At 35.9% G+C, this 15120-nt stretch overlaps 1 protein-coding gene across 2 annotated transcripts in view; it reads right to left on the bottom strand.

Annotated features, from left to right (window-relative positions):
- The window catches only part of TSC22D2 (TSC22 domain family member 2), a 95375-nt gene that overhangs the window by 63973 nt on the left and 16282 nt on the right, over positions 1 to 15120 (bottom strand). The window contains exon 2 of one of the 2 annotated variants that reach the window (XM_053710033.1): positions 6979 to 7047. The exons of the other annotated variant lie outside the window; for it this stretch is intronic. Coding sequence (XP_053566008.1) covers positions 6979 to 7047 — 69 coding nt within the window. The remainder of the gene's footprint in view (positions 1 to 6978; positions 7048 to 15120) is intronic. 2 annotated transcript variants of the gene reach the window in all.

The raw sequence follows: 15120 nt of genomic DNA, 5'->3' as shown, positions 1-15120 counted from the left end.
GCAGGAAACACAGCAAAAGGCCTGTTGTGCTGGTCTGAGTAGTTTTACATAGAGCTTTCTGTCTGCTGCCTATGGATATAAGCCATGTGGTGAGCACTACAAAACACTTTAGTAAGCGTAAATTTTCCATAAAGTTTGTGTATTGTGCAGGTGTACAACTATGCACCAGGCAAAGAAGTTGAAACCAAATAGTCAAATGGAGATTGAAGACTCCAATTATACTATTTTTCAGTATACTGTCCCTTTAATATCATCAACTATCACATAGCTCTAGTTCTTATGGGGTAAAGTATTTTAATCTTAAAATGATGAAAACCCCTAGAGATAAAAGTTTTGTTTTTTAAATAAAAACACTTGATTTTGGTAAATATGCACAGATCGTTTCAGGTCTTTTTCAGTACCAGATCATACTTTTTATTTAATAGTGAATTTGCAAGCTGTGTGTCTAACTTGCATTTCTCATTCAATTTTTAATTGCAGATATATAGTTTAACTTTTAACAAAGTTTCTTTTTAAATTTCAGTTTTCAAAGCTGCAAAACTTTGAAACAAAAAAAACTAAAAATTATGCTCAACTTCTTTCATGATGGTTAGAGTCTACAAGCCACTACTCCTGGCCACTAGGAGGCGGACAAAGATATCCAAAATTCCAGAAGCTTTTATTCCCTCTCAACTCTCTCTAGTATCCCAGCCTAATGTATAGCCGAGAAAAGCAGAAAATAGAGAAGTAGGAAAGGACAAAGCAGGGCAAATGGTACACACTAAAAGGGCTACACATGAAAAATATAACAGGGCAGGTCTCATAGACTTTCACCACCATAAAAGAAATTAAATTAATTTATCAGGTAAACCTAAATTTTGTTTTCTTTCATAAGGTGGTGAGAGTTTATAAACTATTACTCCTAGGATCTAATACCCAAGATGGAGTCCACGAGTAAGGGCTAGATTACGAGAAGCACACCATTTGGCGCTCACACATCAATTTTCGATAGAGGCTTTTTGTGCTCGTATTACAAGTTAATAGTAAAAAGCTTGCACGCAAGTAAAACCCAAAACCTTCAGAAATTATACAGCATACAAATTATTTAAATCAAGTAGCATTACTACTTTAATTCCTAATGCAATATAAGATCCACATAAAATTGCAAAACAAAACATTCAATTTGGAAAAAAAAAAATAATGAACTGGATCTACCCTTTGTAAGGTGTATAGCAGAATCAAAGTAAAGACCTTTCAGGTATGTGCCACATTAATTATGAACTAGAGTAAAAAAGACACAACGACAATAATAGTGAATATATATTGATATTACATATAGTACCTGGGACAACAGGGATAAAGTCCGATATATCCGGCGTACGGAATATATATTCTTGCCCCCTCCAGCAATTACTAACCGGCAGAGCAGCACAGAATTTAAAAAAAAAAAATTAAAAAAAGGGCTGCTGCCTATAAAGGAAAAAAATGTAAACGGTGGGAAATAGTGTGGCATTGTCCTACTATGCCAAAGCTGGGCACATTAGCTTCAACCAAGAACGTGTCACAATATCTTGTATGCAGGGGGAAAACAGTTTGAGCATGTGACTATAAAAAGCTTATAAATGGCCAGGAATTGAATCCCAGGAGTAACAGCTTGTGGACTCTCACCATCTTATGAAATTTTTCAAAACTGGCAAAATTCCAATGAATTAGTCAACCCTTTTTAAACTTATTTAATGTAGAAAAATTCCATTGACTTATTATTGGGATTTGTGGGCAGTTTTACATGGCTGAATATATTTTCATGAAACTTTGATTTGTTCGAATGTCTTGGTAGTTTGAAGTATATAACTTCCATTATTTAAGTTATTTTATACAAACTTGCATTTGTTTTGCTACAGTCCACAGCCCAGTACAGCACGCCAACACCTGACACACTCAGAGTGCTGCTTCTTCAGCACATTAGCAAGCGAGTCTGCAATCAGCATCATCAGTTCTTTACTATGATCAAGGAATTTCAATGAAATCTTACAAGATTTTATAGTAAACTTCATTAAACTGAGGGAAATAAAAAGACTGATTGGATGTTTAAAGTACCTTTAAATCGGATTTGGCTAATGAGGAAATTATGAGTTAAAATATCTTCCTATTTTACGTTGATACATTCAGATATGCTGCATCACTATCAAATATCAAGTGATTGAACATAGAAAGTAATGAAGCCCTCTGTGATACAAAAACACTCAGTGGAGAGTCTGCCAGAACTAAAATAAAAAAAGCATTTTTTTAAATTTATTTTTTATATTAATTATGCAGTGTTGCATCCCCCTTAGCCCCCAACCTTCCTGATCCTCCCCCCCATACAGCTATCTAATTCCTCCCCCCTCTACCTACTTGCCGCCATTTTGGGTACTGGCAGCTATCTGCGAGTACCCAGTTTGCCCAAATAAAAGTTTTTCTCTTTATTTTTTATCTTAAAAATAAGTTTTCTATGTAGTGTAGCTGCCCCCCTCAACACCCCCCCCCCCAGATCCCTTGGCCAATATTTAAATATCGCCCTCTCCCTCTCGTTGATGCTTACTTTTATTTTCTGTGTGTAAATGTGGCGCGCGCACGTCCCCGACGTCCACCGTGCCGCATCCGCGACTGAACGAGCACACATCAGTGTACACCGGAACAAGCCATTGATCGGCCGCCCACCCGCCTCCCTGCTGCTGCTCCCACCCACCAACGATCGGCACCGTCAATCGCCAATGCAGGGAGGGCCACAGAGTGGCTTTCTCTGCATCAGTGGTTTAAAAAGGGTATTGCAGTTATGCCTCAATATCGAGGCATCACTACAATACCCTGGAAGCGATAACGATCGCTTCCAGCGCTTTAAACCCAGAGGACGTGCCAGGCACGTCCTTGGTCGTTAAGGGTAGTTTTTTGGAGGACGTACCTGGCACGTCCTCTGTCATAAAGGGGTTAAACTTGCACTTGCCTCTAATTTAGTAACAATACTTTCAGTTAAAGGGATAGTAAACACCAAATTTTTCTTTTACGATTCAGATAGAGCATACAATTTTAAACAACTTTCCAATGAATTCTATTATCACATTTTCTTCATTCTCTTGTTATCCATTGCTGAAGGGACAGCCTTGCACTACGGACAGGAAGCTGAAAGTATCTTTTTAGCCAATCACAAAAGACAAATGTGTGCATGCATCAATTAGCAGCAGCTCCCACTAGTGTAGGATATGTGCATATTCATTTTTTTAACAAGGGATACTAAGAGAACGAAGCACATTTGAAAATAGAAGTGAATTTAAAAAAAGTGTCTTAAAATGACATGCTCTATCTGAATCATGCAAGTTTAATTTTGACTTTCCTATCTCTATACATTACACATATACATACAGCTCCCTCGGCTAAAAAATAAACCAATATTAAACAAAGATTAGTTAATATTGACTAATCATGTGTAAGTCATTTGTGCATTTATAAATGACAGAAAAAGTTATATTGCAATATTCCACTGCCTTTTCTGTGTAGAACACTGATAATATAGGAGCCCTGTGCTTAAGGGGTGAAATGTGCATAGCCGGCAATGCATACAACGGAGTTTAACTTTTCACTCATTCACCGTTTGTATGGGACCTCAGCCTGAACATGGTCCTGAAGGTGACTTATGGCTTAACACCAAGTTTGGATTGGAAGAACAGGAGCTGTTAGCGACATACGGTTACAAAGAAGGTCACATTGGCAACACTGACCTGTGGGGTAAGCAGCTACTAAAGAGAAGCGGTTATGGAAGCTGAGAGACAACTGCGGATGAACTCCCAGGTGGAAAAAAGTCTGAATGAGTACTCCTTGTAATTATCTGGATTCCCTGTAGCTCAGTTGGGCAATTTTATATGTAAAGGGGTGCTGCTTATTAAGTAACTGCTCACTAATCTACTAAAATTAATTAGTAACACTTACAGTATATGGAACGTTATGGTGACAGAGGAAACTCTTGGCCATAATGAAAATTGAATATAACTGGGGTTAGCCACTTACATCTCTATGGACAGACCTTATTGGATTTTCATTATGCTACATAAAGGGACACTTGCTTTTTTTCTGAGTTGCGCCCCCCTTTTTTGCTTGAATGCTTATAGAGCTCCAGGATTAAAAGGATAGTGCCGATTGTGGTTTGTGGTCCTTTGTATTTATTTATGGATTTAGTCATTTATTCACTAAAGATTATACACTCTTCGTAATTGTCAACTATAAATTATTATTATTATAGTATTTTGTGATCTTGTTGGTCACTGCCTGTATAGACATCATTTATCTACCTCTCTATTCACCGCACTTCAATTTCTACTCACACAGGGTGAGTGGAAATTTTGAGCCCTATATTAATTATATAAAACATGTATTTATATATAAATATAAAGATAACAGACAAAGTTTGCACTAGTTGCCCTACTCAAACTTAGGGGTTAAACATCTTACTTTTTATTTTTGGTTTAACTTAAATGGACTTACCATTGCCTATTCTTTGAATGTTAGTCATAATTAGAACATTGGAGACTACAACAGTTACTAATAAAGTCCATCAATGTTTAAATTAAAAAAAACTTTAAATGGAATAAAGGAGGGAAGAATAGGTTTCAGTGCGGCAGTATGCTTGAAAAGTCCGGGAATCACTAGTAAAAACATCAATCATGAATTCACATATTTGTGGATATCAATAATGTATTGGATTTTAATTCAGCAACGGTTTTATATTACATATCCATAAACACCAGACGTGAATACTTGAGGAAGCAGACTAATTAACTGAATATGTATTATATAAAAAACTAAATGCAACAGTATCTGCCATACAAAGCAAAGTATTAAAACATCTTGGGAACACACACACACATTATATATACATTTAACATAACTATTAACAGAAGCAAGGATTAAAAATATGCAAAATTACAACCATAACCAAGTGAGGAAAATCATTAGTCCGGGCTATAAGTAGATTCAGAGCTCCACAAGACAAGATCCACACACAACACATAGCTCCTGTCCCTAACTTTAAGACTGTAGGTAATAAAAGGTTGATATAATTCAAGTTAGAACTCATTTTCCAATGCAGAATTTATCATTTTGTGGTCATACAACAAACCCTTTTAAAAACGGAAAATGAATCTTACCTTTCATCATATTTATATTTTTTTCTGCTTGGGCCTTAGAATTAGATGCTAAATGAGTTGATATTCAAAAATTGTTAATCCCTCTTACTTTTCCTTTACGATATCCCTTGCACCCTTGACTGCTCTAATCCAGTTCCAAATTCTTCCATAGAAAAAAAGCAATACTGTAGATCTAAAAAAAGACTAGAGAAAAACGTTGTACAAAATTAGAAATGCTGCTACCTCTAAAGATACCAGAAATGTCAAAGGTTCAAAATGGGTTGGGATGAGGTATCTGGTCAAAAAGATGAATTATCAATAGATAATTTTAGCTTTAGCAAGTGGTCAAATGGCCATTTATTTGATGAATGAACAGTTTCCTCCATTTGGTGACAGCACAAACTTTAGAGTCATTAAACCAAGAAATCTTTAGCAGCAGAGAAGAAAATGCATGGCTCAGTAGGAGATTGAGAAAAAAAAGAATATGTAAAACTTTCAAAACTGAAAGTGATGTTATTCAAAACTAAACTATTCTGGTAAGCGACCCAGTACTAGGCAAGTCCTAGTTCAGCTGAGGGTGCCTTCTGTCACATGTAAAACAAGACACCATTGTGACTGTACTGTATGGTACAATAACTAACAATACAACTAATGTGCTAATAGTTTTGGTACCACATAAACTAAAATTTGAACAATACCACCAAGACATAATTTTTTTTAATGAAGGTTATAACATAACATTGCTTCCAATTACCTCACATGAAAATAGCAAAAGAAAAAAATAGAGGGAATTCAATATAAAAATGTATCTATAAGATACAGCAATACAGCAAAAGTATATTATTACATCAAACATCTTCGGGTACTGAGGGGACTACTATTTTTGATGGGGTGCATTAGAATGATAAATATTTTTTAAAAATGACCATAACCTTGGTTGGTAAACTATGGTAGCATTGCCATAAAAAAATTAACTAATTTTCTCCCACTGCCATTTGCTTTAGGCAAAATCATGTGGGACAGCCCCACAACAAGTTCATCCTTCTTGTTTAGAGGGGGGGGGGGGGAATTTATGTTGAAAATATCACAGTATTACTTCTTGCCAATCATGGATCTTAAAACCATAAAAATGGTAGCGGTCACTTTAAAACAAAAAGGTGCGATTTGGCCAGACCTTAAAATGTCCTTGCTGAATTTAATCAAAGCCCAGAATGCCATTATTTTATATACAAGTAAGATAGCCTTTATTCTTTGATAGAATAGGATGGGTCAGTATGCTTCAGCTTCCAAAAAGACTTATCCACAAATGCCAATTCTTCAGAGGACATTTGGGGGAACCTTATTCAAAAATTAAAGAACACCAATAAAATTGAAAAGCCATGAAGGGTAAAAAAAAAAATGTTCCTATAATCATATGATTAAAAGAGACAGTCAACTCCAAAAAAACTTTCATGATTCAAATTGTGCATGTAATTTTAAACAACTTTCCAATTTACTTTTATCACCAATTTAGCTTTGTTCTTTTTGTATTCTTAGTTGAAAGCTAAACCTAGGAGGTTCATATGCTAATTACTGGTGTTGACTGTCCCTTTAACCTAAACAACAGGTAGAATACTAGAACTGGATTGAGCAGGAAAAACTAAAATATGGAATTAATACTTGATTTCACAATCTGTTAAGATTAAGAAGAAAAAAAAAAAATTAAGTGACAAGACACAAACTGTACAAATTCCAAAGCACCATTCCCAAGCTTTTTTTTTTTTTTTTTTTTTTTTAATTAAAGAATGATCAACCTGCAAGCAGTTCATGCAAACATCTGCATGGGGACATTCAGAAGTCATACCTATCATAAAGTTTCTTTGACCCACGGAACTTCACTTGAAATGCTTCATAGAAAGCAGATGAAGGATTCCTAGGAGACCCAAGAACCAAATAAAAAACAAGTTGAATTTTTTATTTTTAAAAACAAACATAAAAAAGTTGTGGGAAAAGCTTTTAATTAAAGGGATAGTGAACACAGATTTGTATGTAAAAATGTTTAGTTATGTGGAACAAAATAACTTTACAATATACTTAAATTTAAAATGTACCCTGTTGACTTCTCAAGGGTAACCATGCTGCTACATATATCTTTCCCTAATTGGTTTTAACTGAGGACGCCTGCAAAACTATGTACTTTATACTAAAATGATATCCATAGCTAGCTTGTTGTCTGCAGAAGCACAGATTGGCTCCTCCAAATAAGGCAAATGGTGCGTGCAGTGGCTATTGGAAAATGAATTCCAGTATAAAGGATGTTAATTTCTATTAAAACCATTTAGACTTAGCCGATATGTTGTTCCATAGCAACACATCAGAAATGTCTTGTAATTGCTAGGTTCACAATATAAAAAAATGTTTGCTGCACAGCTGAAATTTGACTGATATAAAAAATCAAAATTAGAAATCAAATTTTATAAGCCAGAAAAGGTTTGGATTTTGGAATTTGTGTATACTAGTATCTGTAAAATGTGTCATTTAGGCAATATTTACATGTCATAGTACAGTATATACATACAATAAAGGTAGGCTTTATCTTTTGTATACTTTTTTATACATAGTACCCTCAGAAAGATAATACAGTACTGTTATTTAGAAAGGTATTAGTTGCCGTTTTAAATACACAGACTATTATTTGAATTTTATAACTCAAACCAGACAAAGGCTGAGAACATTGTGACTTACTGGCAGGGGGAAAATTTGTTTTGATAATTGTAAAATAAAAACAACAAAAAAAACATAATTTATGTAAGAACTTACCTGATAAATTCATTTCTTTCATATTAGCAAGAGTCCATGAGCTAGTGACGTATGGGATATACATTCCTACCAGAAGGGGCAAAGTTTCCCAAACCTCAAAATGCCTATAAATACACCCCTCACCACACCCACAAATCAGTTTAACGAATAGCCAAGAAGTGGGGTGATAAGAAAAAAGTGCGAAAGCATAAAAAATAAGGAATTGGAATAATTGTGCTTTATACAAAAAAATGATAACCACCACAAAAAGGGTGGGCCTCATGGACTCTTGCTAATATGAAAGAAATGAATTTATCAGGTAAGTTCTTACATAAATTATGTTGTTTTCTTTCATGTAATTAGCAAGAGTCCATGAGCTAGTGACGTATGGGATAATGAATACCCAAGATGTGGATCTTCCACGCAAGAGTCACTAGAGAGGGAGGGATAAAATAAAGACAGCCAATTCCGCTGAAAAATAATCCACACCCCAAACAAAGTTTAAATCTTATAATGAAAAAAACTGACATTATAAGCAGAAGAATCAAACTGAAACAGCTGCCTGAAGTACCTTTCTACCAAAGACTGCTTCAGAAGAAGAAAATACATCAAAATGATAGAATTTAGTAAAAGTATGCAAAGAAGACCAAGTTGCTGCTTTGCAAATCTGATCAACCGAAGCTTCATTCCTAAATGCCCAGGAAGTAGAAACTGACCTAGTCGAATGAGCTGTAATCCTTTGAGGCGGAGTTCTACCCGACTCAACATAAGCATGATGAATCAAAGACTTTAACCAAGACGCCAAAGAAATGGCAGAGGCCTTCTGACCTTTCCTAGAACCAGAAAAGATAACAAATAGACTAGACGTCTTTCGGAAATCTTTAGTAGCTTCAACATAATATTTCAAAGCTCTAACTACATCCAAAGAATGCAACGATCTTTCCTTAGAGTTCTTAGGATTAGGACACAATGAAGAAACCACAATTTCTCTACTAATGTTGTTAGAATTCACAACCTTAGGTAAAAATTTAAATGACGTTCGCAAAACCGCCTTATCCTGATGAAAAATCAGAAAAGGAGACTCACAAGAAAGATCAGATAATTCAGCCCCCGCGAGCCTAACAGCCCACAGGAAAAAAAAGTCAAATTTTTAAGGTAAGAAAAATTGATTATTCATATGCATAATCCCAAATAATGAAACTGACTGTCTGAAATAAGGAATATCGAACATCCTGAATCAAGGCAAATAAATGTTTAAACACATATATTTAGAACTTTTATATAAAAGTGCTCAACCATAGCTTAGAGTGTCACAAAAAATAAGACTTACTTACCCCAGGACACTCATCTACATGTAGTAGAAAGCCAAACCAGTACTGAAACGAGAATCAGTAGAGGCAATGGTATATATAAGAGTATATCGTCGATCTGAAAAGGGAGGTAAGAGATGAATCTCTACGACCGATAACAGAGAACCTATGAAATAGACCCCGTAGAAGGAGATCATTGAATTCAAATAGGCAATACTCTCTTCACATCCCTCTGACATTCACTGCACACCGAGAGGAAAACCGGGCTCCAGCCTGCTGCGAAGCGCATATCAACGAAGAATCTAGCACAAACTTACTTCACCACCTCCACGGGAGGCAAAGTTTGTAAAACTGATTTGTGGGTGTGGTGAGGGGTGTATTTATAGGCATTTTGAGGTTTGGGAAACTTTGCCCCTCCTGGTAGGAATGTATATCCCATACGTCACTAGCTCATGGACTCTTGCTAATTACATGAAAGAAAGTGTGATGATTCTCTTCTGTTTCTAACCCTTTACATTGCACGTAGTAGACCGAACTTGGCCAAGAGTTAAGCGCATATCAATCCCCCCCCCCCCCATGGACTTTCTGACCAGAGAAATTGACAGCCCTTGCTCGCACGTAACTGGCTCCATGCCATCAGGAGACTGCGTTGCACAATAGCCATAGTGTGTAATGATTAATGTAGGGACGCAAAGATGTACTCCCGTCTGCCGGTTTTTGTTAATTCTGGCCCATTTTATGACACATTTTTTAAAAAATGGTTGAAACAAAAAAAGATGAGAAAATAAGATATAAATTCACCCTCTGTTGGTGTCTACACAACTTCAATAGAAACAGGCAGATCAAAATAACCATAGATAATCTGGAACAGAGTAACAATTCCTATTTTACATGTTATCATACCATAATTTTATTATTTATTTATTTATTATTTCCATAGAATATCCAAGCATCACTGACATTTTCAGATATTGAAGCAATTTGGATTTTGATGCAATATACAAATACGAAATCTAACTTACATCAGATTTGAGTAAAACATTGTATGGTACTCGTTTACCTCACAACTTAACACAAAAAAAGATGTTTCTCAACTTGAATTTTTTTTTTTTTAAATAATCATTCTTAAAATCTGAAAATGATTACAATGTTGCATTTGATAATCAGTGGCTTATCTATCATTGATTGGATGGACAAGGTTCAAATTCCACATTTATTACTGCACGAGTAGACACTTGTGCAATGGTTTAGAAAACAGCAGTTGAAACAGTTGCTTCATAACTATATTAGATGCAGTGAGCTTGCAACTGATAGGGGCATATGTCTCAAAGGGATATGAAAGAGAGCATACGATTTAAAAAAAAAAAGTTTCCAACTTCTGAAGTTAAAATTTGCTTTATTCCCATAATATTATTTGTTGAAGATACCTAGGTAGAAATCTGGGGCACTACATCAGGAAAACAAAATGTATTCTAACCTGATAAATTAAAATGTATTTTTTGGTAATTAAGAGTGCACAAGATCTTACTCTTAGGAATTACATCACATGTCAACCAGGAGGAGGCAGAGACATCCTACCAGAGTTCTAAATATCCCTCCTACTTCCCCTTCCCTCCCAGTAGTGCTTGTAGCAGAAGATAGATAATAGAGTAAAGAGGTGCAAACTAGGACTGCCACCACCAGAAACTAATTGGGTGGGTTTGTGAACCTTTCTGCCAAAGACTGCCTCTGCTGAGACAACATTTTTGAAATGCTAACATTTAGTAAAGGTATGCAGAGACCACCAAATCGTGGCTTTGCAGATTTGTTCTAAAGTAGCTTATTCTTGAAAGCTCAGGATGTGGAAATCAAGCATGTAGAATTAATGAGTAATAATTATTGAAGGCGGTTGTTGACCCGCCACCAAGTAAGCTTCACTTATCAAACTTTGTAACCAAAATGACAAAGACAATGCTGTAGCCATCTGGCCCTTACGCTTACCAGAAAACAATGCAAACAAACGGTAAGACTGACGAAAATATGTATTCGCTTGGAGATACAAATTGTTAGAGCCCTAAAAAGCCTCTACTTTAGAATCACTGGGTTTAGGACAAAAAAGATACAGGAAAAGTTCCAGGTGCCCTGGACCTGAAAATGATATCTAATTTAGGAAGTGGTTTTTCCTCAGATGGTTTAGACTCCTATAGTTCTAAGTACATGAATTTCTAAACTGTAACTAACAGCAGAAGGATCCTAGAAATACATCCATCTGGCCATAAAAGGAGGTGGCTTAGGAACTACCAAGCAACATCCTTGGCTACTGTTGTGCAAAATACTTTATAATAAGATTTACATTGCACCAGTTGGCTATTCCATAACCGTTCTTCAGGGAACTATTAACTAGGGGAAAATACACAAATAAAAATCTTTGTACATTAAATAACTCTCTCCATGCTTTTTCCTTGACAAGGACAAAGAACTACTGGGAGGGAAGGGGAGTAGTAGAGGAATTTAGAACTCTGGTAGGGTATTTGCATCCTCCTGGTGGACAGGTGATGTAATTCCCAAGAGAAAGGACTTGTGGACTTTCACTACCATTAGAATAATATTGCTGCCATCTAGTGCTTTTGCAAATGGATAACATTCTTGCAAAATTGCTGCCATAAAGCGCTCCAAAAATGGTTCCTAGGCACACATGCCTTTCAACAAAAAAGATACCAAGAGAACGAAGAAACAAATAAACCAATAAGTAAATTAGAAAGTTGTTTAAAATGGTATGCTCTATCTGAATCATTAAAGGAAAAAAATGTCCTATATATATAAGTATATAAGTAAAACAAGGGCTTAATAAACGCCAGGCGTTTAGGAATTACTGCTTCTGGCTCAAAATGTCCTATAGAAAGCATCCCTCCTAAATTTTGCTTCAAAATCCTAAATATACTGTATTATAAATGGCTAGGAAAGCCCCAAACATTTTTTTGATCCTACAGAAGGTTATAGATACAGAACACAAAGTATTACTTGAGCCCTGACAAAAAATAAAATGTATTTCAAATGGTACTCTTCAGCAGGTTCAATAATAAATAGCCAAAGCAAATCATTACTATATGAGACAACGGGCACCAAAGAAAGAGGGTCTTCAATCAGTTTTAATGCTGCTAAATGGCTGTGGACACTACAATCACTGGCATTCATTAGACCTTTGGAATGATGCCTGCAAAGTTCATGCTGGTCAGCTATCTATGGAAAATGATCTTTACTCTGTTGAGTCTGTTCTAATTCCAACACACGGTGGTACATTTTGAAACTAAAACTGTGCCAAACATGAAGTTTTGAGCAGTTTTTCAAGAAACATTCTTCCTCGATGTGCAAATATGTAAATCTAATAAAATAATTTTAAAATGACATGGTGCATGATTTTTAAAAATATATATATACACACACATACACATATACATACATACATATATTCTGTGGAGAGAACTTCTCCTGAAGAGAATAAGTTAGCTTTAAAATACATTGGTCCCTACCATTTGTTGAATGGGGTGGGGGGCAGTAAAGGACTAGAGGGCTACATTGTGGCTTGATGGGGAAACCACACCCTTAAAAGGCCATAAAACAAAGAGTGTAATATAAAATGTTAGTATGTATTATAACAAAAAATAAATTTGCAATATACTTGCATTGTTTGTTCTTCCCAATTGCCTGTTCTTTAACTAAAATTAAGAGTTTTTTGATTCTGAGAATTGGAAGTACACATGACAGTCTAAGCCTGCTACATATATGATCCTAACTAGAGCAGAGATTACCAGGTAGAACCTGCAAATCTACAGAATGTTTGTTAAAGGGACAGTCTAGTCCAAAACAAACTCATTCGGATAGGGCATGTAATTTTAAATAATATTCTATCTATCATCAATTTTGCTTTGTTCTCTTGGTATTCTTAGTTGAAAGCTAAACCTAAGGGGTTCATATGCTAATTTCTAAGTCCTTGAAGGCAGACTCATCTCAGGACATTTTGACAGTGTTCCCCACTAGAGGGTGTTAGTTCATGTGTTTCATATAGATAACACTGTGCTCATGCACATGGAGTTCCTAGGAGCCAGCACTGATTGGCTAAAATGTAAGTCTGTCAAAAGAACTGAAATAAGGGGCAGTTTGCAGAGGCTTAGATACAAGATAATCACAGAGGTAAAAAGTGTATTAATATAACTGTGTTGGTTATGCAAAACTAGGAAATGGGTAATAAAAGGGATTATCAATCTTTTAAAACACCAAATATTCTGGTGTAGACTGTCCCTTTAACCAAATTGCCACAATTTACTGTGTCAACTTTAGTAACAAGTCTGGATTGACGCCCCTTAATAAAAGCAAATGGCGGGTGAACTCAGCTACTGAAAACAACTGCAGCAAACAAGGTGTGTCAAGTCAAAATTGTTTCACACTTACTTACTATGTTAATATATTGCAAGACAACATAAAAAAATATTGTAATTGTAATGTGTTTACTGTTGCAAATTTGTTCCACAGAAGCTTCATTTTGAAAGCCAAAGAAGAGGTAACGGCTATTGTGGAATGAGCCGTAATTCTCTCAGGAGGCTGCTGTCCAGCAGTCTCATAAGCCAAACGAATTATACTTCGTAACCAAAAAGAAAGAGTAGTAGTAGTAGCTTTCTGACCTTTACGTTTCCCAGAGAACCAGACAAAGAGGGCAGAGGACTTGCGGAAATCCTTAGTCGCCTGTAAGATTTTAAGAGCACGTACAACATCCAAATTGTGTAACAAACGTTCTTTGGAAAGAGGAGGATTAGGACACAGAGAGGGAACAACAATTTCCTGATTAATATTTCTATTAGAAACAACCTTAGGAAAGAAACCTAACTTAGTACAAAGAACCGCCTTATCAGCATGATAAATAAGAGAAGGGGAATTACACTGCAGAGCTGAGAGTTCCAAGACTCTTCGAAGAGAAGAGATAGCAACAAGAAACAAAGTTTTCCATAGATATTATCATCTTAGAAGGTTTTAAGGTCAAGGTTAAAGTGAAGGTAAACTAAACTGGTGTGCAATAAATCAATCAATATATCAAGACAAATAAATATGTTCATTCATCAATATTTCTATATATCAATATTACCTTAGATATTTGATATATTTCGCATCGATTCTGCTATTTTAAAATCAACCCGTAATATTTTTTTTTTTCCAAACAACGGTCACGTTGTCTAAACATCCAATTGATTCTTTGGCCGTTAGGCGGCCGTCAATTGACATAATCAGTGGATGTTTCATTCTGCGCATGCCCAAGTTCTTTTAGTTCATACTAGCAAAGCGAGCGTGTCCACGTTCACCGATGACCGGGATTAATGCATGTGCAAAGGTGAGAGTGAAGTCAGGATGCGCATGCGCCGTTGTTAGATGCTAGATGTGCACGAGCCTAGTAGACACGTATAGAGCGGGTGGGACCGCTCTATACGTCACTATCTAACAAAGCCGGAAATGGTGAGTGGGAGGAGAATTGCAAGGCAACGAGCATAAAAGTATATAAATAATGTAAAAAATAAATTTATTGAAAAAAAAAAAAAAAAAACTTAGCGACTGGGTTTAAGACAGTAAAAGGATTCTAAATATCATTCTTTAATGCCCAAACTTTACCTTCACTTTAAGGCTCCAAGGAGGAGCAACAGACCTAAAGACAGCCCTGATTTTGACCAAGGTCTGACAAAAAGATTGCACATCTGGCACATCCGTCAAACGTTTATGTAGTAAAACTGATAAAGCAAAAATCTGACCCTTCAGAGTACTGACTGACAACCCCTTCTCCAGGCCTTCCTGAAGAAAAGAGAAAATTCTAGTAATTCTAATTCTACTCCAAGAGTAGCCCTTGAATTTACACCAATAAAGATATTTACTCCATT

The sequence above is a fragment of the Bombina bombina genome, chromosome 4 (assembly GCF_027579735.1).
Source record: "Bombina bombina isolate aBomBom1 chromosome 4, aBomBom1.pri, whole genome shotgun sequence".
NCBI lineage: Eukaryota > Metazoa > Chordata > Amphibia > Anura > Bombinatoridae > Bombina > Bombina bombina.
Note: the sequence above shows the minus strand (reverse complement) of the source record. Positions and strands in the feature narration are given on the sequence as shown.